The 25,141-nt window shown below is 39.2% G+C and overlaps 1 protein-coding gene across 2 annotated transcripts; it reads right to left on the minus strand.

The window, feature by feature from the left end:
• Positions 1 to 1,693: 1,693 nt before the first annotated feature.
• Positions 1,694 to 24,698, minus strand: AKIRIN2 (akirin 2). 2 transcript variants are annotated; one of them, XM_043438998.1, is made up of 5 exons: positions 23,904 to 24,697; positions 6,161 to 6,304; positions 4,180 to 4,329; positions 2,301 to 2,372; positions 1,694 to 2,037 (listed from the first exon to the last, which is right to left on the minus strand). In XM_043438998.1, the coding sequence occupies exons 1-5, from the start codon at positions 24,136 to 24,138 to the stop codon at positions 2,027 to 2,029; spliced, it is 612 nt and encodes a 203-aa protein (XP_043294933.1). In that variant the 5' UTR covers positions 24,139 to 24,697; the 3' UTR covers positions 1,694 to 2,026. The 2 variants fall into 2 exon arrangements, with proteins under 2 accessions (XP_043294933.1, XP_043294935.1); XM_043439000.1 differs by lacking the exon at positions 2,301 to 2,372 and having other exon boundaries at positions 23,904 to 24,698.
• Positions 24,699 to 25,141: the final 443 nt, after the last annotated feature.

Below are 25,141 nucleotides of genomic sequence, written 5' to 3' on the forward strand. Positions count from 1 at the left end.
CTGGTTACATCACGGTGACTCAGTACAGCCCAATGCCAGCACTGCCTTTACTGTAAAGAATAAGATGGCTGTTGGACCTAAATTCTGTCCTTACTGGAAGCAATTTCAGGGCTGTTTGGGAACTAAGTGCAGCTTGTATCTGTACTAATCACCACCTACGGGGTCCATCTACATCTTGTTAACTGTGAATAAATCCAAGAAGTTTCCCACATTTTTCATTTTCTGAAATTACCTCACACACTAAATCAGTTAAAATCATGAAGCAGCCCATAAGACAGAATTTTGGGGTAAGGTGGATAAGCAGAAATTTGGCCGTGGGGAAATTTTGTTCTTGATCAAAGTTGAATCCAGAATTAAAATGTATGAGGCCCCATTCAGACTGCCAGCACCAGTTTTCCTTACAGCATATCCTATAAAACAAAGACCAGCTCTTTTATAAACTTAAAATCTGCATGAAAAGTCACATGTGGTTGTGTTTTGGAGTGAAGAAGAGAGAAAGCCTACTTACATTCTATCCTCACTCCTCTGTATTTTTACTCACCCTTGCATTCTAAAACGCTGTCCCACTAGACCGGCGGCTTCCAGCTGGGGACTGTTTTCGTCCCCTCGCCTGACGTTTGGGTCTGGAGGCAGTGTTTGGTTGTTTGGTTGGGAGAGGGCGTTACCGGCATCTAGTGGCAGAGGCCAGAGATGCTGCTCAACACCCTACATGCGGTCTCCCCACCACAAAGACAAGCCTGGCCCTGACTGTCCGTCAGTCCATTCAGACCAGGTAGGCTTATCCACCTCACTCACAGCCACTCTGTGCTACATCAGTGTTTCTAAAGCACTTCACGGGCATGTGCGTTACCTGAGGGTCTTGCCAAGGCCCTATACCACTTTTTGGCCTTGTTTTAGACAAAGAATATAATTTTGGTGAAATACAATTACTAAAGTTAAAAAAGGAAAAAAATCCTTTTTGTCTTCGACTAATTAGGTCAATTATAAACATATCTCAGTATATTTATGACTTTATTAGTAGAAATACATTAATAGAATTTAGAAGAATTCACTGAAGCACTTTTTGGTCAATTCATTATAGGAAAGCTGTGTCCGGAAAGCATGTATTGAATGGAAATTAGATGTATTGAACGATGCTTTCATATATTTTCCTTCAAAGTCTACAGTTGTTAAAACTAACCTTCTATCATGCAATGAGAAGAGAGAGAATTTGGAATCAGAACTCAGTTTATGAAAACACTGATTTTGAAATCTTATCAGAAAATTGATTCCTGGAAAATGCTTACATTTAAAACACTGACTTTATTCAAATACTACCCATCTGTACATTAAAAACAAGCAGATTAGAAGTAAATGATTTATTCTTCCAACTAAATTCCAGTACTACAAGGGCAGTAAAACAATGATACACTTGGGGGGGGGGCGGGAAATGCAGCTATAAACATTCATTAAAAAGACTGATAGAATAAATAAAAACTACCAAAAAAAAAAAAAATCCCAACAGGGAAATCATATAAACCCATTTGAAACCTAAAGAAGTCCTGGAATACAGAAATGCCCTCCTCCTTCACTAGTTCATAGGAAGCACTGTAGGCTATTTGCTTAATAATGTCCTGGGATTACATTCTAAATTAATAACTGGTTATAGCTTGGTTGTAGTGCACAATTAAATTCACACTAACTTCATCTGAAGTGTCTTTCTACAGTTTTATTTACACAACCAGTGAAGGGCATGTTCTTAGAATACCAGCTTTAATCCTTTCCAAACATATTAATAGAAGCCAAATTGTAATGATACAGCAAGTGAGGCCACTGGCATTAACACAGGTAAAGGTCCACGTCCGGGCGGTGTTGACATCAAGGAAATTTCCAAATCCGGTTGCTGCCTAAGAGTGGTTGCCACTGACGAAAGCTTGAAATAACCTGTATTCACAGAGGGGTATTGGCATTGCTGCATGTCATAATTGGGACCTCTTGCAACAACTCAACAAGGAACAAGGCAGCCCATAAATGCAGAAAACGTGATTCATGAAACATCTAAAGGGAGAGAAAAGGAAAATGAGTGCAAAGTTCAGGTCAAAATTTAAACACACGCCAAAGCTTCATCCCTAATATACTGCCCTAGGTATTTAAGTAAGCAAAAGTAATAAGCCTGAATAAAATTTTACTGCCTATTTCCTCCAAACTTTTTCTCCTTGATATTGTTAGGTTCTCTTGTGTATGAAGATAATTATAATGAATTAACAACAAACATCTCCATAAGATTGTCTTGTATTTGGTTCAAAGATAGAAATACTTACAACTAGCAGGCTGTTCTCCATATCGTCGCATTATCTGATCATGTGTAAACTTCACAAATGCATCATATTGTTCTATAAATAAAGGTAAATGTCAACTGCATGATTTGTAAAAATGCCCTCTTAATATATCAAGGCCAGAGAAACTCAGAAGTCCAATACATATAGTGAAACAATTCTAAGTTGGCACTTAGACATACAACCTCAGTAATAATAGCTTATCAAATGGAAAGAGCATGGAGCTTAGGAAACCCACATCAGCTCAAATCACATAACCTCATGTATAAGCTGGGTGGGGCTTATTTCTTTACTTATTAAAAATAAAGATATTTTTCCTCTGAAAATTATTATAAGTGGTCTGTGAATGGTAACGTACTACAATGAGAGGAAACAGGACAAAAAAGCACAGTAAAATATGTAATTAATCCAAATATCCACCTGTAACTTAGATGCCACAGAAAAAGATGTTATATAACTAACAAATTCTCTCACCTATATTAGCACTTTAACTCCCTAATCGTGAAGTTTACAATATCAATATCCATTAAATCTGTGGCTTAAAAATCAAGGGGGAAAGTCTGATTATGTTAGTGTACATATTTTATTTACTACATTCAAATTATCACATTTTATGGAAGAAAATTTTCTGGATAATTAAAAGAATGCAGCAGATTGATACTGTAATAAAATTATGTATGCGGTGCCAGTTAAATTTCAAGTGTTCAGACTGATGCAAAATTATCATGAAAGGTACAAAGTCAAAAACCTTTGCGAGCAATGTGACCGATAAAGAATTAGTCTCCAAAATTTACAAGCAGCTTATGACAATAGCATCAAAACAGACAACCCACTCAAAATGAGCAGAAGACCTGAACAGACATTTCTCCAAAGAGGACATACAGATGACCAATATGCACATGAAAAGATGTCAACATCGCTATTTTTACAGAAATGCAAATCAAAACTACATCATCTCACAGTGGTCAGAATGGCTATTATCAAAAAATCCACAAACAAATGCTAGAAGGTGTGGAGAGAAAAGAACCCTCCTACGCTGTTGGTGGAATGTAAATTGGTACAGCCACTATGGAGAACAGTTTGGAGGTTTCATAAAAGAGTAAAAATAGAGCTACCATATGACCCTGCAATCCCACTCACGGGCATGTATCTGGAGAAAAATGTGATCCGAAAGGATGCATGCAGGCCAATGTTCATTGCAGCACCGTTTACAAACATGGAAGCCCCCTGAATGTCCACTGACAGAGGCCTGGATACAGAAGGTGTGGTCTATGTATACAACATGGAGCATTATGCAACCATTAATAAGAGCGAAGCAGTGTCATCTGCAACAACCTGGATGGACCTAGACAGTGTCGTACTGAGTGAAGTCAGAGAGGGAGAAATTATCTATGACATGTTATATATATCTGGAATCTAACAATACCTGAAACTACCTCAAACATTGTTAATCAGCTAATACCCCAATACAAGATAAAAAGTTCAAAATCTGGATAAGTAAAATAAAAAAAGGTAGAAGCAGAACCTAGAAATATAAAAAACAACCAAGAGTTTAAAAAAAAAACCCACAAGCAAACTGTAGCCCGCCAGGCTTCTCTGGAAACAGCAAAAGCATAGGGTACTACCAAAAGAAATATCTAGTTTCCTAATACTGCTGCTCATCTACATGGCTAACAAGTACTATTGCTTAAAGTCACTAAGGAGGGCCATGGCTATAGCCAAGTTCATCTCCTTTCTTGAACTGAAATTCTCTGGTTCTTAGAGAAGACTCCTACCAGTGTATACAAGGGGTAATTTAACTGATGTGTAAAATGTAAGAATTTCTTTGGATGAGTTTCTGGGAAGACTCTAAAACATCTCGTACCTGCAAGTTTTGTGTTCAATATTTCTTCATATTCTTCTCGAACTTTCTCTTCACGTTCTTTCAATAAACGTTCACAGATCATCCCAACCTGCCGTAGAGTGAATAAGGGCTGTTCTTTTTTTAATGGTGAGGATGTTCCCGATGGAGTCCCTATGTACAAAGTGAACAAAAACCTCATCAGATTTAGAGCCACCATAGAAAAGGGTCATCTAACTGAGGTGGTTTCATGTGAGTGTTTTCAGTGCCCATATAAAAGCATTTCCCATCAGTCTTTAGCAGTGTTTCCCTAGTCTTAAATCAGGTTTAATCCTATCAGCTCACAACTTTGGAAAGACACAGCAAGATGTATGCCATCAAATATAAGGGGGGAAAGTGTGAAGGTGAGTTGACAGAATAACAAAATACAAAGTAAATGCTTTTAATTATTAGCTAGGAGAGGCTTTGTAAAAATAAATACTGAGAATATATTCCTAATACTCAACATTAAATTTTACAGTTCAGCATCCTTAAAGACTATTAATGTAGCAGCCACTTAGATAGTGATAGATTTTTCAGAATGCATTCCTCTTGAAGTATTTACTTAGAGTACTTTTATTTTCCAAAAACATCATTCCTCTTTTCTTGAAGAACATCTGAAATTAATCTTTTTTAGAACTCAGAGTTATGACAGTCACCCATGATAACACTGCTGCAGGTATTCTATAAACACAAATACACAGATGTGCTACCAATTGTTTGTCCTGTTTATCTGCCCCAATTCCTCTTTATACTTGCTCTTTATTTACTTGATGGCTGGGACCAGTTAACTAATAAGTATGTCTGTCCTGTGTCCAGCGTCAGCTGTAACAGACACCACAATTCTTGTGTACTGATACACAAGAATAAAGCACACCAGCTTTAGTCCACAGCTACCAAACTAAGGCTATCTTTATTTACTTTCAAAATCTCAGCTTTGCTGAGGCTGCCAGTTAATTGATTTTATAAGAAGTAAACTGACAAATAGAGGAGCTTGCTTTCCCACTGATACAAGCCTGTCTCTAACCTCACCTCCCCTTACCAAATTTCACCAAGTTATCTCCTTCACGTGAGAGTCCCTTGGACAGCAAAGGAGATCAAACCAGTCAATCCTAAAGGAAATCTGTCCTGAATAGTCACTGGAAAAGATTGCTGCTGAAGCTGGAACTCCCAACACTTTGGCCACCTGATGCGGAGAACTGACTCACTGGAAGACTGTGATGCTGGGAAAGACTGAAGGCAGAAGGGGATGACAGAGGATAAGATGGCTGGATGGCATCACCGACTCGATGGACATGAGTTTGAGCAAGCTCCAGGAGTCGGTGATGGACAGGGAAGCCTGGTGTGCTATACAGTCCATGGGATTGCAAAGAGTTGGACTGAGCAACTGAACTGACTGATCCCCTTCACTTCAAATACCCCTCAGTTTTACGTCTTAAATTTTAAGAAGTGTATTTGCAAACTATCCTCTCCAATAAAAGGTAGGTAAAAAAAAGATGTAGGATCAAAATAATCAACCTTTAGGCATTATCCTAAAAGACAAGTGTGTGTGAGGGTGTATGTTCAGGGACATTTTTGTAAATACGGTATATAGGAGAAATTTCAAGTCTATCATTATTAAATAATTATGGGAAATCCGTAAAATGCAGTTTTAGTCACGGCAAGGTACATCTATACCTGACAGAGAAGCATATGGCTGTATTTCTTTTTTTCCTCTTTAATAGATGCTATGAATCATGGCATTTATGGAGAAGTCCACTTAGGGGATGGATAGCTGACTTTAAGTCATGGGAATCCAAGTGGCTATTACCTTTTTTGTACCATATTTTTAAGAGATCATGAGGTGCCTATATGAATATTTTGTCAAAAATCAAGGAGAAATAGCAGCTTTATGACTAAAGGCAATTTGTCTTCCTCTTCCCCATAGTAAGTAACATCTCCTTTCACTCGTCAGTTGTTCCATTACCTGGTGAGGCGGGCCCACTGAGGAGAAATGCGTGTGGCTGGGCATTGGAAGCGCAACACGGGTCTGTCTGCTGGAAACTGGTTTCTAAATGTCTTCTCTTCTGCATGCGCTTATACTCCTGTTTTATGTTGTACAGAATTTGTTCTAAAAGAAAAGAAGCCAAAATTTGGCAAGATAAACACTTTCAAGTTAAAAAATAGGTTGGGTTCTACTGAAAATATTATCTTCAAATATCTAGAAAACTTGTATTTTGGGAGGAATTCATTTCAGCATAATGGGGACACTCATTCAGAAATAGCACATACACACCATCTGGAATCCAGCTGTTCCAAAATACCATTCTTTCTGAGCACTCATTAGTTTAAAAAAAAAAAAAAAGAATAAGCTTTCCATTCAATGGTAAAGATAAGGGAGTCTGAACTGAAACATGTATTTCACTCACATTCTAAGAGTACCAGACTCAAAGGTCATTTATTTACCACACAGAGAACTATTAAACAGGCTTTTCCAAGACCATAAATAATTAGAAGCAGGAAGAAGTATGTAAAATCCAGGTACACAAGAGTGAGAGGTGACAGCAGTAGTCAGCAAGATGACACAGTGGATGTGATACATTAAGCAGCCATGGCTTATTATTATTATTTTATTATTAAGCTCAACAGAACTGATGAATATCACAACCTTAGCAGCAAAGTTCTGTCCTATATCTCTGGGGTAAAAACCCATGTAAAGTGATTGGTACATCACAGATATGCATTAAAAACCACTACACTGCAGTGCCATCCTCTTGAACCACAACCATCAAATGAGGAATGAAAAATAAGAAGCATATCCTTTAGGCCAGTGTGATAAGTTTTAGAAGACTTCTAATTCAAAATAGTGACAGTTAGCCAGCCTCTTCAGAAAATCCCTGAGAGTCCCCTCCAAACAGATTTTCTTACCACCACCAGAGTTCTTAAATTCATAGGATATCCATGGGAAACTACATCCCAGGAAGCTTGTTAATCCCAATCCAAAGCAAAAGTAAACAAAAGTAACAGGCAATAAAATGTTTTGTAAATATAATGGAGTGTAATTCCACACCATTCTAAAATGATGCAATTTAAAAATGAACAAATGCAACTGAAGGCTAAAGATTTATATAAAATGAAGACAATCCTTTTTGAAAAATTTAATACTAGAAGTTTTTGTTAGGTATACACTTAAATTTCACACCTCTTTTTAATTTCCCCAGTAAGAACTTTTAAAGCTTTTGCAAGACTGTGAGGGGTCCTATCAATCAGTCCCTTAAGCATTTAGATTCTGCCAGTTTCATTACTATCACTAGAAAGCAATTAAAAAATAAAGTCTTGCAAATAAAAAATAATCCTGCAAAAGACATCTAGTGATGATTCCATTTATGTAAAATTTTGTGCGTAAACAAAGCTGTTTTAAACATACATGAATACAAAAATCACACACTGGAATGACTAACCTCAGGATGGTTGTTTGAATGTATTGAACATTTCTCAAAATGTTTTAACATTTGTTTATATTAAACAGTCATTTTCAGTCCTTTCCCCTTTATGTGAAATTGTAACATTTATTTTTTTTTTTAATTATTTCTTCCATTTATTTTTATTAGTTGGAGGCTAATTACAATATTGTAGTGGTTTTTGCCATACATTGACATGAATCAGCCATGGATTTACATGTATTCCCCATCCCGATCCCCCCTCCCTCCCCACCCGATCCCTCTGGGTCTTCCCAGTGCACCAGCCCCGAGCACTTGTCTCATGCATCCAGCCTGGGCTGGTGATCTGTTTCACCCTTGATAATATACATGTTTCGATGCTGTTCTCTCAAAACATCCCACCCTCGCCTTCTCCCACAGAGTCCAAAAGTCTGTTCTGTACATCTGTGTCTCTTTTTCTGTTTTGTGAAATTTTAATTTAAAACAAAGTTACCAATGTGAAATAAAATAGCTGTCTACCGAACAGCTAAGCACCATGAGAGAAACAGGCTTCCTAAGATTCACAGAGGGGTCCAATAAAACCAGTGCAACATCTTGTACCAACCAGGTCAGGCACACATCCTTTTTAAAAAAAAAAAAAAAACTCAGTAGCAAAATTCTTTAAGAGGTTTCTAAAGTAATGATGTTTCGATCTCATAGCAAGCTTCACTCATTTATCATTTTATTTTCAGTTACCATCATGCTGATCAAAAGTGCCATTCAAAGCATTCAAAGTTTACTCACAAAGACTTCAAATGTAATAGCACAATATAATTTGGCCTTAACTTCTTTTATGTGACTTATTCTTTGATCAGTGTGGTGACACAACTGTTCTCAAGATTCCTTATTCTTCCTTTTGCTTCACAAATAAATCACCCAAAGCACAACCGAAATGTACCAAAACAAGAGCTGTAACAATTTGTTCATTTGGAAGTCTTGAACAAGTTCTAGCCTAAGAAGAAAGATATGGTATGGTAAAACTTTTAAAACTTTAGCTTTATACATCTCCATACCATCTAATATTTAAGAGATATTATTCAGGAACTGTAAGGCATAATTTACAAATGAGTTCACCAATTTAAATGTACAATTTGATGAGTCCTGACAAGTGCATGTAATTCTGGAATCGCCACAACCACAGGAGAGAACTTTATCAGCCCGACTGCTCTCTCATTCACCACCTTTACCGCTGCCACTTTCTCTGCTGTCAGTTCTGTTTTCTGAAACTGCCATCATAGAGAGTAGATTTTTGTCTTCTTTCACCCAGCAAAATGGTTTTGAGATTCATACATGATGTTACATCAACCAGAAATCCTTTTTTGTTAATTAGTATTCCACTGTGTATAAATGGTATACATCACACCTTATCCATTCTTCTTCTGGTGGACATTTGGACTGTTTCCAACTGGGGGCTATTATGAATATTCAAGTACAAGCCCATAGGTGCACAAATTTTTATTTCTCTTAAGTAAATACCTAGGAGTGGAACTGGATGGACTGATTATATGGCTAAAGAAACTGCCAAACCATCTTCCAGAGTGGCTGAATGTTTTGCATTCCAACCAGTAATGTGAGTTCCAGGTGCTCCACATCTTTGTCAACACTTGTCAGAGCTGGAGAATTCTGAATGCTGCAGCACTGCTTTTTATACTTATTACGATAGAACTATGTCATCCAAGCCTCACGGTGCTCTTAAGATGTTCTAATACTGGTAACATGTGATCAACAATGTTAGTGAATGGTCCAATTTCAGTTCAGTCGCTCAGTCGTGTCTGACTCTTTGCGACCCCATGGACTGCAGCACCCAGGCTTCCCTGTCCATCACCAACTCCCAGAGCTTATTCAAACTCATGTCCATTGAGTTGGTGATGCCATCCAACCATCTCATACTTTGTCATCCCCTTCTCCTCCTCCTCCTGTCTTCAATCACTGCCAGCATCAGGGTCTTTTCAAATGAGTCAGTACTTTGCACCAGGTGGCCAAAGTATTGGAGCTTCAGCTTCAACATCAGTCCTTCCAATGAATATTTAGGACTAGCTTCCTTTAGGATGGACTAGTTGGATCTCCTTGCTGTCCAAGGGACTGTGAAGAGTCTTCTCCAACACCACAGTTCAAAAGCATCAATTCTTTGGCACTCAGCTTTCTTTATAGTCCAACTCTCACATCCATACATGACTAATGGAAAAACCAAAGCTTTGACTAGACGGACCTTTGTTAGCAAAGTAATGTCTCTGCTTTTTATTTAATATGCTGTCTAGGTTTGTCTTTTTTCCCCAAGGAGCAAGCGTCTTTTTAATTTCATGGCTGCAGTCACCATCTGCAGTGATTATGGAGCCCAAGAATATAAAGTCTGTCACTGTTTCCCCATCTATTTTCCATGAAGTGATGGGACCAGATGCCATGATCTTACTTTTCTGAATGTTGAGCTTTAAGCCAACTTTTTCACTCTTCTCTTTCACTTTCATCAAGAGGCTTTTTAGTTCCTCTTCACTCTCTGCCATAAGGGTGGTGTCATCTGCATATGAGGTTATTGATATTTCTCCCGGCAATCTTGATTCCAGCTTGTGCTTCACCCAGCCCAGTGTTTCTCATGATGTACTCTGCATATAAGTTAAATAAGCAGCGTGACAATATACAGCCTTGACATACTCCTTTCCCAATTTGTAACCAGTCTGTTGTTCTATGTCCGGTTCTAACTGTTGCTTCCTGACCAGATTTCTCAGGAGGCAGGTCAGGCGGTCTGGTATTCCCATCTCTTTCAGAATTTTCCACAGTTTGTTGTGATCCACACAGCCAAAGGCTTTGGCATAGTCAATAAAGCAGAAGTATATGTTTTTCCTAAATAACCCTGAATATTCATTGGAAGGACTGATGCTGAAGCTGAAGTTCCAATATTTTGGCCATCTGATGCGAAGAGCTGACTCACTGGAAAAGACCCTGAAGCTAGCAAAGATTGAGGGCTGAAGAAGAGGGTGACAGAGGCTGAGATCGTTAGATGGCATCACCGACTTAAAGCATATGAGTTTGAGCAAACTCTGGGAGATGGTGAAGGACAGGGAAACCTGGTGTGCTGCACTCCATGGAGTTACAAAGAGTCTGACACCACTGAGTGACTGAACAACAAAGTAACAACCAGTAATACAAGCCTCAAGTTCAATATATATAGGCTCAGAGGTCTATGCAGTTTTGAAGCCGATAACCAAGAAATCTCACAACATTCAGTATTCCAGAATTCACAAGTTCAATTTACATATCTGGTCAACTTAAGTTGCTTCCATACCAGCGGGATAAAGGCCTTACATGCATCAACAAAGTACCTATATTCACTTAATCTTAAACTAAAATCTAGCCATCTCTTATGGAACTAAAATGACATTCTATTCCAAGTACATGTAACATCTGACACTGTGTTGCCAACAAATTTACTAGTCCATTAAAAGAAAGTCAAGTGAAGCTTCACTAACATCAGTTGCACATTCCAGTTTTAATCATGCAGACTTTATATTTCGTTCGTGAAGCGTACATTAAATTTGCAGCAAGCCACAGAGCAAAATATGTATTTTCACGACAATCTACACTCAAATGGTTGTGGTATATCCCTTTTCAAAATCCTTAAAACTACATATACCTAACTCTTGAACAACATGGGGATTTTTAGGGTGCAGAATTCCTGCTGTTGAAAGTCCATGTAACTTGTAGTTCTATCCTGTATCCAAGGGTATGGTTCCTCCACATCAGCAGGGTTCCACATCCTTGGATTTAACCACCTTTGGATCATGTATTTACTATTTTATTTACTAGTGAAAAAAATCCACATAAATGGATCTGTCAGTTCAAGCCCACACTGTTCAAAGGTTAACTGTAAAATATTAAGACTTTTTGCACTTATTAGGTTAAGTGAAAGTCAGTATTAGCAGATTTATGACTAAGGGCATTTCCATTCCCAAATCTAGTAAATATCACTGAAGTTGCTAAAGAAATTCTCTGTAATAAGCAGATTATCAGTGAGCCTATTCCTTTGGAATTTCTGAAAGAAAAAAAAAAAAAAAATATATATATATATATAAGCAAAAAACCTAGGTAAATGTGAAAAGAAAAGGCCTGGCCTGAGACAATAAAGCCTGTTTACTCATCTTAGTTGCCAATGACTGCTTTAAAAACCCTGGACACAATGAACAAGGTCAACAATATAAACAGGAGAAGGCAGGGATTTAAAAAAAAAAAAAAAAAGCTGCTGATGATGGTAAAAGAAATAGCATCAAGATGAGACTGAGAGCAAATGGAAAATGGAATCAGAAGCAATCAGAAATGTGTTTAAAGGAGAATCACGAAATGGGGGGGTGGGGGTGCAGGGTCATCATCAAGTATCTTTCTAGACTAGAGTCCATACCATAAGATGTCTAAAAATTGGTGGTATGTGAAAATAAATTTTTGCTCCAGACCTGTATGGACTTTCTGTTTTTCTACTGACATAATTACTAGATCAAACATTAACAGTTTCATTAACAGTTTTAACTTCAGGTATGAAAGACAAGTTTATTATCACCTTACATGCTAATTTCTCTATGGAGTATCTTTGAAAACAAACAAGCTAAAACTTCATCTAAACAGATTAATTCAAACAATGGGATTAAAAATGAAATAAATCTTGAAAGCCTGTCAGTTCTAGGGAGGAACACAAATTAAATGGAAAAACTGTACACAATTAAGTACAGAAAACCTGCAGTAGCTATTAAGACCTAAAACTGAAACTGTTCCAAATAAAAGAACAGACCAAACCTAGAGCTCCGAACTACAGACACTACCGTGTCTGTATTTTATCAAGTAGACAATTCAGAGTTGCCATGGAGGCCTTCTTTGTAATTTCAACTATTCTCCTTGATCATCTTATCAGAAACTAGAATAGTTCTTATTGACTCCTTTGAGGGAACCTTAAGGATAATATTCTTATCCAGTCAAGAGTTATCCAATTTAAAAAAATGAGCTGATGCCATTTTAAATTTACTTTACAATTACTGCTATGTTAAAAGGAACCTGAAACCAAATTTTAACACAAGATTGTCAAGGTATATCTACAGTTTTAACTTTTATTTGGATTACCACAAATCCTAATAAACATTAATATAGCTGCATATATTTATATAAACACCAGGGTATTGGCTACAGTATTTTAAAGGCAACTGACTCAGATTCTAAATTTACATTTCACTGCATTAGAGTCATTCATTTATCCCCTACAAGAATTAGAATAACTATAATTAGTACAGGTCAAATTCTATTACTTCACTGGTACTATACAATAGTTACTTATTTGAAGTAAATGGCTCAACTGATTAAATTCTTCAGGTCTAAGTGTAAATTACAAGGTAACTGCGCAGTGAGAGGCACTAAGGCAAGGAGTCCAAGCCAGGCTCAGTCAGCAGGTGGTGCCTCCCCGATACACATGACGCTTCATATCTCTATTTATGTTACATTAGATTCCGTGTGCTAACCATGCTGCTTTTGTTGTTTACTTCTTTACTGTCTGCAAATGTCTTCTCAAGTAGCTTACAAGCTAGAAAAAGAGTAATAACAAAAAATGAAAGAAATAAATGGTGAAAAGAAAGAAGAAACTGAATTATCCAAAACCAAATATGCAAGCTTTGGAAAACATTTAGTGCCAAATCTCAGCTTCTATTTCAAATAACCATGGGCCATCAAAACCAGATAAGGTCTGGAAGGACAAAGAGCAGACTCCTTGAGGAGGACTATAGGGCAACACAAGCAAGCTAAACTAACCTGTTTCTCATAACAACTTATTAGGGCCCCCAAAACACACACACACACACATAAATAGAGATACGGCATATCTGGAAACCAGAGGTTGCAAAGTGATGATTCATGAATTAAATGGAGTCCAAAGACATGTCTGGCCTGAACTTTTTTCAAAACAATGTGGCCATCATTCAAAAGTTGAATGATCAGATTTCTGACTACTGCTGATGGGGAAGCAGTGGTTGGGGGTGGGTATTGGATTATGTGGCAAAGTTCAGCTCAAGAGTGGCTGCTGCCTTTTGGGTATAAGTTCTCAAGTGCTTCTAAAACTTTAACGCACACACACAATCACCTAGGGATTCTGTTAAAATGAACCCTATAAAGGATGGAGCCTGGGTTAAGCATTTTCTAATGAGTTTCCAGGTGATGCAGCAGGTCAGGAGCAAGACTGGAATTCACAAGTCCCCATCTTGTTTATTTCACTCATTACTTGCCTGGAACTGTGGACATCTAAGTTTCTATCCTCTGCTTAAAATAACTCTTATTGTGGCAATTAAAAAGAAAAGTGGCTGGTTTATGTACTATTGGACATGCCAGGAAATGGAGAGGAAGACAAGGAAAGCAGTAGCAGCTGAGATTATTACAAGCACAAAAACATTAAGGATGATCTAATTTATTTTGCCACTCTCACCTGGATGGCTTTTGTAATTCTAACACATATCCTTCCCGACCAGGAAAATAACTCTGTAAAACAATTTAAACTTGACCGGTCCTACTAAAGGAGATTCATCACATGACATTAACATAATCAACATGTTCATTATGTGACTGATAGTGAATAAACACATTTGCTTTTTAATTTCTGCTATATATATATATATAGGTATATACATATATACATGTATATATATAGTGTGTGTATATATATCTCACACCAGAAGACACTGATTGGAAACCTACAGACATCTTTGTTTAACCCATGTATTCTGTAACTTAACTGTGAATACTTAAAAAATTAAAAGATTTCATGAAAATTCTGACTTGTGGGAGGAAGAAAGGCTTCTGGGAAGGCATGACAGTAAAAAGTCTAAACTTCCCATGGCTGAACCTGAACTAAAGATTTAAATTAGAAAGTCACCTGTAAGTGGAAATGGAAGTCAGGAGCATGCATGCATGTGTGATCACTTAAAGGAGCTATTAAGCCAGCCAGAAGTAGAGCTGAATGAATCTAGAACTAAAGAACTCATGGCCAGATGAACACAAAAAGAACAGCTGGAGGAGTGGAAGAAAACAGTGCTGTCACAGAAGATTAAAATACACAAGATATTTCAAAAAGAAGGGAGTGTCAGCAGTGTAAATGCTATAAGGAAGGTCAAACAAGATGAGGACTGATCGGGTGCCATGGAAGTCATCGCTGGCTTGACAAAGCCATCTGAGGTACAAATATACTGGGAGTAAGTTGAGAGCCCCGTGGACTTAAGCAGACTATCTGCAATCAATTTGAATCTAGTTTTGAAATGGAGGAATCTGGATGACTGCAGGAGCCAAAATGAAGATGCTTCATTTCCTTTATAATGGGAGGCTTGACACTATTTAAAGCCAAAAGCAAAGATCTGGTTGACAGACAAAAACCAGAGGATAAGGTTCCTCTGGAGACAAGTGGGATCCTTTCCTCACTATGTAAAGGGCTTTAATTATCTCATTTAATCCTCCTCAATGATACTAAAAACAAAAAAATATTCAAAAACACTAGTAGAGTAGGTACTGGGAAAATGAAGACGCTGCCATTTGATGGCCTCTATTTTTTCCATGAAGTAGAAGTAAAAGGCAAGGTTATTCACTGAATAAACGGCAGGATTGCTGGACAATGTAAAAAGTCCCACTTGAGGTTGCCCAACTGTAACTATCTCCAGCACTCAGGGACAGGAAATGCTCTTAACTCTCATGACATCCCCAGAAGGCAGATACCACTATCAAGTGCACACTTTTACAGATGAGGAAAATGAGGCTTTACTGCAATGTCTTCTGAAAGGGCATACAGCTGGAATAAGGCAAACCCAAGCCTTATTTAACTTATATGCAGAGTACATCAAGAGAAACGCTGGGCTGGATGAAGCACAAGCTGGAATCAAGCCGGGAGAAGTATCAATAACCTCAGATATGCAGATGACACCACACTTCTGGCAGAAAGTTAAGAAGAACTAAAGAGCCTCTTGAAAGTGAAAGAGGAGAGTGAAGAAGTTGGCTTAAAGCTCAATATTCAGAAAACTAAAATCACGGCATCTGGTTCCATCACTTCATGGAAAATAGATCGCAAAACATTGGAATCAGTGAGAGAGTTTATTTTGGGGGGCTCCAAAATCACTGCAGATGGTGACTGCAGCCATGAAATTAAAAGACACTCCTTGGGAAAAAAGTTAGACAAACTTAGACAGCATATTAAAAAGCAGAGACATTACTTTGCCAACAAAGGTCCGTCTAGTCAAAGCTGCGGTTTTTCCAGTAGTCATGTATGGATGTGAGAGTTGGACTATAAAGAAAGCTGAGCACTAAAGAATTGATTTTTTGTATTGTGGTGTTGGAGAAGACTCTTGAGTCCCTTGGACAGGAAGGAAATCCAACCAGTCCATCCTAAAGGAAATCAGTCCTGAGCATTCATTGGAAGGACTGATGCTGAAGCTGAAACTCCAATACTTTGGCCCCTGCTGTGAAGAGCTGACTCATCTGAAAAGACCCTAGTGCTGGGAAAGATTGAGGGCAGGAGGAGAAGGGGACCACCAACTCAGTGGACATGAGTCTGAGTAAATTCTGGGAGTTGGTGATGGACAGGGAGGCCTGGCTTGCTGCAGTTCATGGGGTCACAAAGAGTCAGACACGACTGAGCGACTGAACTGAACTGAAGCCTGATCTCAAGGCCTAACCTCTTAACATCTACTACCCTCTCCAGTACCATACTGGCACACCTAGCCAATATTCCATGATTACCTAAAGTGAAAATCAATCAGAAAAACAGAATGTCTGTTAGAATAGAGGGATGCACCACCATGTACTACTAATACTTCATGCAATGAAATATCAAACTCTGACTGTTAAGGTAGTAAGCTTTTGGCACATAATTCTCATCTACTTAGAGCCCTGCAAATACAATCACTGACTGTAATAGGGTAATTATAAGAAATGTTTGTATTACATTCAGATATTTATACAAGGGATGCTTCAAGTGTCTCTAAACTGCTTCCTCTGAGGATTGGCATCTGTAACTAACCAGAATGATTTACTGGTGTTTCAACAGTTAGGAATTATTCTAAACTGACAGGTCAGCATTACCACACATGCTGAGTACAAAAACAGCCTCTGATAATGTACTATTTCACCCTGAGCCATGGATCAGTTTCCTCCATCTGTCACAATCACCTAAAACCTCCTACAGTTTTAACCAATTATACTGCTTAGAAAAGTTTTTCTTACAGAGAATTATGCATCAGCATTAGGAACAAGGCAATCTTCTGTAACAAAAGGCAAAGTTCAAGTAAAGTAATGTTTGAAAAGCTGGCTTTCTACAACCTTTCGAATTCTACCCCCATTCTATTCAACTGCTACATCAGTTCAATGATGCTATGCTTTTAAAAAAAAAAAAAAAAAAGAAAGAAAAGCAACTCTTCTAGGTCCATCTCTCCAAACTTCCTCCCTTTAGTTCGATTTTTAGAGGGAGTTTTCTAAGAATTAACATTAAGGGAAATGAAAATAAATACTAAACCAAAGTCTGAATGGACACTACAGACTAAAACAATTTCAGAAACAGTCAATAAATAAGCTTCAGAAGTTAAAGTGTGATGTAATCAGTAAGCCACTTTCAATGCTCAGCCTGTCAAAGGTGAAAATAATGCTAATATGGACAACTGTCCACAGAGAATTAAAATAAGTATTTGATAAGCCATAAAGTTTATGGTATTTTTCTTCACATTTAGATAGTTTTATAAGTACCAGCAGTTGCAGCTCTTGTTGGTACCCAGAGACTGTCTTTTCTTTGCCTAACCAGCCTAGAATCTGAAACTCAAAGGTTCACAAAAGCTTGAATAAGTGACTTTCAGAGGAAGTACTTACATTTTTTAATAAAGGTAAGAAAATCCAGGTACATGAACAGAGAATTTAAAAATACAGTCAAACTCAAAAATTGTATTACTGAAAAAAAAATTCATAGTTTTAATACAATCAAAATGTTGTAAGCATTTATACTTCAGGATGATCTATGATATGTGACATACAAAAATTAGTGACTTAGTTTGTAAAGAGAGGAAGACTGCAGTTATACTCTACGACAAACTACAAGCATATTGTGAGCTATTTTTCTAGTGCTGGAAGGATAAAAACCACTACCACTACCCCCAAAAACCTATCATCACAAGAAAGATTATACAATCTGGCACAATGCAAAACTATGATCAAAGGGCTCAAAATAAACATCAAAGTTGACACTAGAATTTTGATTTACCTGCAAGGATTCTCTCCCTGCTCAATTATAATTGCGGTATCTTCCCATCAAAAAAAAAAAAAAGTTTAAAATCATTCAATTCCTTTAGAAATGAAAGCTCAGAACTTCACATTACAAATTATTTTTCCTAAAAATCATATAAAATCTTTGAAAATGGTAAAATCCTTGTAAATGGGGCTATTTCAAATATTGTAATACACATAACCATGTGGAGAAGGAAATGGCAACCCACTCCAGTACTCTTGCCTGGAGAATCCCAGGGACGGGGGAGCCTGGTGGGCTGCCGTCTGTGGGGTCACAGAGAGTCCGAAACGACTGCAGCGATTTAGCAGCAGCAGCACCATGTTTATCGTCACTATTCAGAAACATGAAGGAATACTTCTGGTGTACTTCAACAGCCTCAAAATACTATTCCAAGTAAAACTAAAATAAATGCAAAATTTCTTGTTACTACTCATTTGTCTGCATCGCAGTTTTAAGATATGTCACATATTGTCACTTTATTGTCACAAAATAGTCTAAAAAGAAAAACTGGTCCAGAAGAAGTGAAATTATATTTTTCTCTTAAACTGCCCAAACCTTAATTCAACAAATACATTCAGTAAATATTTTAAAACTCTGTATAACACATTAAGAGAGAGAAGGTATAGCAGGTAATTCTCAAACTAGGCAAGTCCCACCTACCCTCTCAAAATCCAGGGGACAACCCTGGGGATCACCAACAGTCTTTGCTACAAAACTGCCACTGATATTTCTCAGGTGTGTTTAGAAAGTTGAGAAACAATGGTAAGCTGCTGAGTTCTAGAAGTCCTATGCTCAGTAGTAAAATTGAAGATGCATCTCTTAAACTAAGATCATCTGTGAAGACCTCTTCACCATCTGCAGATGCCAGACAGGTTCATATAGGCTTTAACAAGTATTCCACTCTCTTCATACTTTTCTGAAAGGAGGCAGTCTTCTCAAAGTCAAGAAATGCACTGTGGTTTCACATATGCATAGACAACATTCTGGACTAGCACAGGGTTAGTAGTAGTAACTGTTGGTGCTACTAAGTACTTGCAAGGACTGTAAGTTGCCGGTTAATTCACCTATGGGGCTTCCCAGGTGGCTCAGTGGTAAAGAATCCGCCTGCCAATGCAGGAGATGCAGATTTGAAACCAAGGTAGGGAAGATCCTTTGGAGGAGGGCATAGCAACCCACCCCAGAATTCTTGCCTGGGAAATTCCATGGACAGAGGATCCTGGTGGGCTACAGTCCATGAAGTCACAAAGAGTCAGACACGACTCAACCTTGTACACAATTCACTTATGAGCACTAGAAAAGACCCAATACCGTTCATTTTCTTGTTTCGTGAACCAACTACCCAAGAGGTCCAAACTTAACCTATGCTATCATTATGCATTTTTCTTTAAGTGGAAGAATAATCAAAGGTTTCTTTTCAAAGAGGAAAAACACACAAAAATGGGCACTTCCAAATAACCTCTTTCTCAACCTTTCAAAACTAAAGCATTTCTATCACTGTCTTCCTGTCTATCTAAACACTTAGGAAAAGGCCTGAGTAATACACAATATATTCTTTTTCCTATAAAGCCATTCAGGAAAACTGAAGAAATTTTATTGTTCTCCTTTACATCAGAGCATTTTCACCTAACAAAGAGTTAGCAAATCTTTTCTCTGATCTAGACACGTTTACACTATGTGCTTCTGTGCTCAAGATAGGCTCCCATTTTTCTACTTCCAAAACAAAATAGCTTAATAATGAATACAACTGCACTCTGCTTTTAATGGCTTATAAACTTACATGATTCTTAAATGCATAATTCATAGGACTATTAAATAACCACAGCTACATACGCAGTCCTAAATAAAATATCAGGTTTAAAGTCCAAAGTACAAAGACCATTAAAAACAGTTTATTTGCCAAATCCACTGAGAAACTAGAAGCAACCTAACAGCTGTCTAAATAACCACAAAATATTAAAAACACTTCTGGCTCAATATAAATGACATCTGAAGTGAAATGGTGCCTCCTCCAACAGACATCTCATTTGTTTGTGTAGAACCATTTATACTTCATTTAAGCCAGCTGGTGTCTCCATTTGCAGACATGCATCAATGTCTACAGAACAATCTAAGTTCCTGTAAACCCTTCCCCATTCACAAGCTGCAATTTCCATTCTTAATGGCAAGTTTCCAGCAAATACAATGAGCTTTTACAAAGGAATTTAACTCTTCATCCAACTCAATTCCTAAGGCAGACTAGAGCAATGGTAACAAGTCAAATGATGTGTATAAACCTGTCTAGCAAATTCACAAATAGGTTGAGTTCACAGAAGGATCACTTCATTCAGCCACTCATTCATTCACTACACAATTATGAATAACAATGTGTTGGATTTGATTGACAGCCCCATGTATTTTGATTTTATTAAAATATTTTTGCTCCAGGGAATGTCATGACAATCTTTTGGCTAAGTGATAATATTCTGAGAGGTTTCAAAAACCAATCAACAAGGATAGAACTCTTTGAAATAAGCTCTCAATTAACTTGCCAGGATGAGTACGAATAAAGCTAAGTAGAGGCATTCATTTTTCCAACCACAGCAAATGGTTCCCACCACCCCCCATCTCCAGTTACCATGCACTTTTCTTTTTCCACATGCTGAGATTACTACAAACCTCACTGCCAACACCCTCAACGAGGATTGGACAAACGTTTTCTGAAAAGAACCAGACAGTAAATATTTGGTCTCTGGGAAAATACAATCTCTGTCACAATTACTTGACCCCTCTGTTGTAGCCGGCAAGGGATATGGACAATACTTCAAAAAAAATGAGTATGGTTGTGTTCCAATAAAACTTTATTTGCCAGTTCTTTCCTTTTTCCTATTATTAAGTTGCAATAGTTTGAAAAATATCGATTTAAATAACAGTCATCAAGTCAAACCTCCCTGAGATGACCAACAACCAAAAAAACCAAAGCTAGGGCTTAAAACAGATACTCAGTTCCTGAAGCGACAACATGACTTCAGCGACGTATCAGAAAATACTTATATATAAATATATCCAGAGAACAAAAGTAAATTCATAATAAATTATACACATGTTCTGAAAAAAATTGCACTTCAGTAGTCTAGTTGTAAACTGTTTAAATTATATTTGAACCCACAGAAATGAAAACAAAGAACTCCCACAGAGCCCCAGTCAATTTCATTTTGGTAAGTTGCTTTCCATTTCCAATCCTAGCTACTTACTTCTGCTAAAGATATATGGTATTCACTCTAGACAAGCTTAAAGAATCACCACTTTTATTTTATTTTTTTTCTTTTTTATTTTTTTTTATTTTTTTTTTTTGCATTTTTTTTTTTAAATTTTTTTATTAGTTGGAGGCTAATTACTTCACAACATTTCAGTGGGTTTTGTCATACATTGATATGAATCAGCCATAGATTTACACTTATTCCCCATCCCGATCCCCCCTCCCATCTCCCTCTCCACCCGATTCCTCTGGGTCTTCCCAGTGCACCAGGCCCGAGCACTTGTCTCATGCATCCCACCTGGGCTGGTGATCTGTTTCACCATAGATAGTATACATGCTGTTCTTCTGAAACATCCCACCCTCACCTTCTCCCACAGAGTTCAAAAGTCTGTTCTGTATTTCTGTGTCTCTTTTTCTGTTTTGCATATAGGGTTATCGTTACCATCTTTCTAAATTCCATATATATGTGTTAGTATGCTGTAATGTTCTTTATCTTTCTGGCTTACTTCACTCTGTATAAGGGGCTCCAGTTTCATCCATCTCATTAGGACTGGTTCAAATGAATTCTTTTTGACGGCTGAGTAAAATTCCATGGTGTATATGTACCACAGCTTCCTTATCCAAGAATCACCACTTTTAAAATAGGAATTTAAAAATTAGGTACTTGGAAAATTATTTCCAAGTTAGAGGACATGAAAACTGGGAAGCTCTGTGATACCTGCACAACACTGCAGCTCCCATTATGACACCATTACCAAAACCACACAAGAACAAGCCCAAAACCGGCCGTGTAAACATAACGCTAAATTAAAGTACATGCAAAAAAAATGTCACTCCAAGACCACAGTTAAAAAGGTAAATGTTAGCAACTCAAAAGTTAATCAGTTTTAACTGCTGTTCTCTAATTGAAATAGCTAGAAAAAACACTTTTCAGAGACTCAATAAATATCAGTTAGTGTGTGACTTTAGAATTCAGGATATGATCAAACTTACAGCGGATGTCAAAAACACCTTGAAAAACAGAAAACATACCAATATTTTGGAAAAATGTGAATCTGAATCAGCAGGCTTAAACAATTTCAATAATTCCAGTCATTTTACTATTATAATAGTAATGGTCCACTTAACTGAAATATAAGAAAATGTGAAGTCAACTGCATTAGTGAATGCTTCAAATACATCAATGAAATAACAGATCTGCAAAAAATCACCATTCTTTCTGAATTAATACCCTTTAAAGTGAGGACAAATATAGCCCCCTAGCTGACTTACCTTATATGCTCAAGACTATTTTAGCACTGCAATATACTTTAACTCCCAAACCTAACACTGTATTAATTCACCCCCCTCCAATGAAATTTATTGCTGGCTAGCTAGAGCTATTTTTAAGTGGCCTTATTAAGTACAGATTCCACAGTATCATTTCAATTTTCAGTGACAGTCTTTCACTAAAAAGACAAACTCTGAAAATAGTATTAATCCCCAGGAACTCATTCTTGACACTGTTCCAACAGCAAAAGATGGTAGACTAGGCATTTGAGGATCTCCCCATATATTTGGAAAAAGATTATTTTAAAAGTCTGACCTGAAAAATAACAAAACTTACGTCAATTCCAAACCAAGTTACCAGTAGAGTTAAATATTGCCCACAGATTTTCTTTTTAAAGCTAACGATAAATACGTAAGTCAAGCTATGAAAAGGCTTTGTCTACAGATCTTATTATCACCAAAGGCTCACACATGAAACCTTTGCATGCTACACGCACAAAGGAAACATTTACACTACCAGTCCACATAAGCCTATCTTAAGACTATGCCAGGGGCACACAAGCATTTTCAAAGTACAGGAAAAAACGGACACAAACGCAGTACAAAGCAGTCAAGAGGTAGCTCCCCAGTCACTTTCAGTAAATGTTTCAAGATGAACAGCAAAAATATTCTGACGTCCCTTGGAATCCTGGGTTGATTTATTATTTTCAAGGCCTAGCCCTTTCCTTCCAAAGTACTTTCATGGGCAGAAATAAAGCACTTTTAACTAAAGCAACTACTCAGCCCCGCATTTCAATATAACTCGCTTTTCATTAAAAGTTCAAGTTTCTCAAGGTCTAGACATATATAGTGTGATCGTATTACAGTACTCGGGAAGAGCATTTTCTTTGTTGTTGACCCTGCTAGGGAAACAGGTCTTGACTCAGCCAAAGTGGCGTTCTTGTGGGTGATTAATGACAGGCCTAGATCTCGCCCCAGTGACATCCCTCCCCCACCCCCACCCCTTCCGTACTAAAATCAGCCATGTCTGAAGTGGAAGAGGGGCGGCCGCCTAGCCTCAAACCACCCAGTTCCAGAGTCGAAGGGTGCAACCAATCGATTCTGGGAGACAGCCATCGAGATTCGGGTGAAATGTGTGACCCCTCGTTTGCCTCGATTTCCGTGTAGCGCTCTCTCTGATCATTTCCGCTGGGGCTCTCCAGACTACGGAAACGCTCGGTTCCAGTCATTCGGCCCAAAGAAAAAGACCTTCCTCAACCCCACAATACCTGGCAAGGCACCATCCCTCCCCACCCCACCCCCGACCCCTCCCCCGATATCAGGCCATTCCTATCATGTCTCCGACAGTCAAAGAGCTCCTTAGGAGAAATGTGGCCGCGGAGGACTCTGCTGAGGGCGGAGAGCCGTCCTGCACCCCCAGTCCCGCGGCCTCATCCCTCGCCCCCACCCCCCGGGCGGCCGCAAGACCGAGTCCCACCTGTGGTGAGACGGGAGGAGACGTCGCCGAAGGGAGATGGCTCCATTCGGAGATACTTCTGCGGCGAGGCGGCGGCGGCAGAGAAGGAAGCGGCGGTGGCCGCGGCGGCCGACGACGGGGAGGCGGCGGCAGAGGTGGGCGCCGACAATGGCGCACATCGCCTCCGTTTCGGGGACGCCGGGCTCAGCAGCGGGTCGAAATCCAGAGTCCGTTTCAGAGTGGCTCCGCACGCCATGGCCGGGGCGCCGGGCTCGGGTGGAGTCAGGGAAGGGAGGGCGAAGGAAGCGGGGAAGAGCGGGGCCCCGAAGAGAGCCTAACCGACAGGCTCAACAGAGGAAAGGCGGGTGGCGGAGCGCCGGCGAGGGGAGCAGAGCCGCTGCCGCCGCCTCCGCGGCAGGGGCAGTGGCCCGGGCCGGCCGGGGCGAGAGCAGGAGGGGCGGTGGCGGCGGCTCACGCTGGCCGCGTCAGGGGGGCTCTTCCGCCTCCTCAGGCGCGGCTCCCCCGGGAGACGCTCCGGCCGCCCCCGCCGTCCGTTCGGGCTTTGCGCCGCGCCTGAGGCGCTCCTGCGCGGAGACCGGCTTCTTCAGAAGTCAATACCAGCCCCGTGAGATGTGAGGCTAGAACGCAGCTCCTAAGACGCCCGAGTAGCTTCCAAAGTTAGAAAGCGGTGGTCGATGCGGCGAGATTGAGAGGCTGCGGCAGCGGCAGGAGCTCCAGCAAACACGTCTAGCCGCTTCCCCTTCCACTGTCCGACTCTTCCACCCGCCGCCGGCCCCAATATGGCGTCAATAACAACGCCGCCGATTCAAATCCTGCGGCCTCAGGGCGCGTGCGCATAGCGGGGGGGAGGGGGGGGCAGGAGCCCGAGCATGCATTCTGGGAGTTATAGTTTATCACTGCAGGAAGGACTCTGCGTGAAAAGCGGTTAGGGAGAAGTCACGAAAACTACGACTCCCGTCATTCAAGGCGCGCGATTCCGAGTTCCGGACTGGAATTTAAATCCCCCTACACAGCTTGAGTGTAAAAGGAATTGAGGGGAAGAGAAAAAAGAAAAGCCCGTGAGTGGGAGAAAAGAAAGCCGGCCGGTGAGGAAAGCAGGTTTTAAAAAACCTTTAAAATTCCGGTAGGCGTTGTCGTGGGACTCTCAACCGGGAACTTGAAAACGAAGCCAACCGAACAGTTCAAGACTGATTAAAACAGTGCCAGAAACAAAACCTGTCTCATCGACTGGCTAGGAA

Source organism: Cervus canadensis, chromosome 20 (assembly GCF_019320065.1).
Source record: "Cervus canadensis isolate Bull #8, Minnesota chromosome 20, ASM1932006v1, whole genome shotgun sequence".
Taxonomy (NCBI): domain Eukaryota; kingdom Metazoa; phylum Chordata; class Mammalia; order Artiodactyla; family Cervidae; genus Cervus; species Cervus canadensis.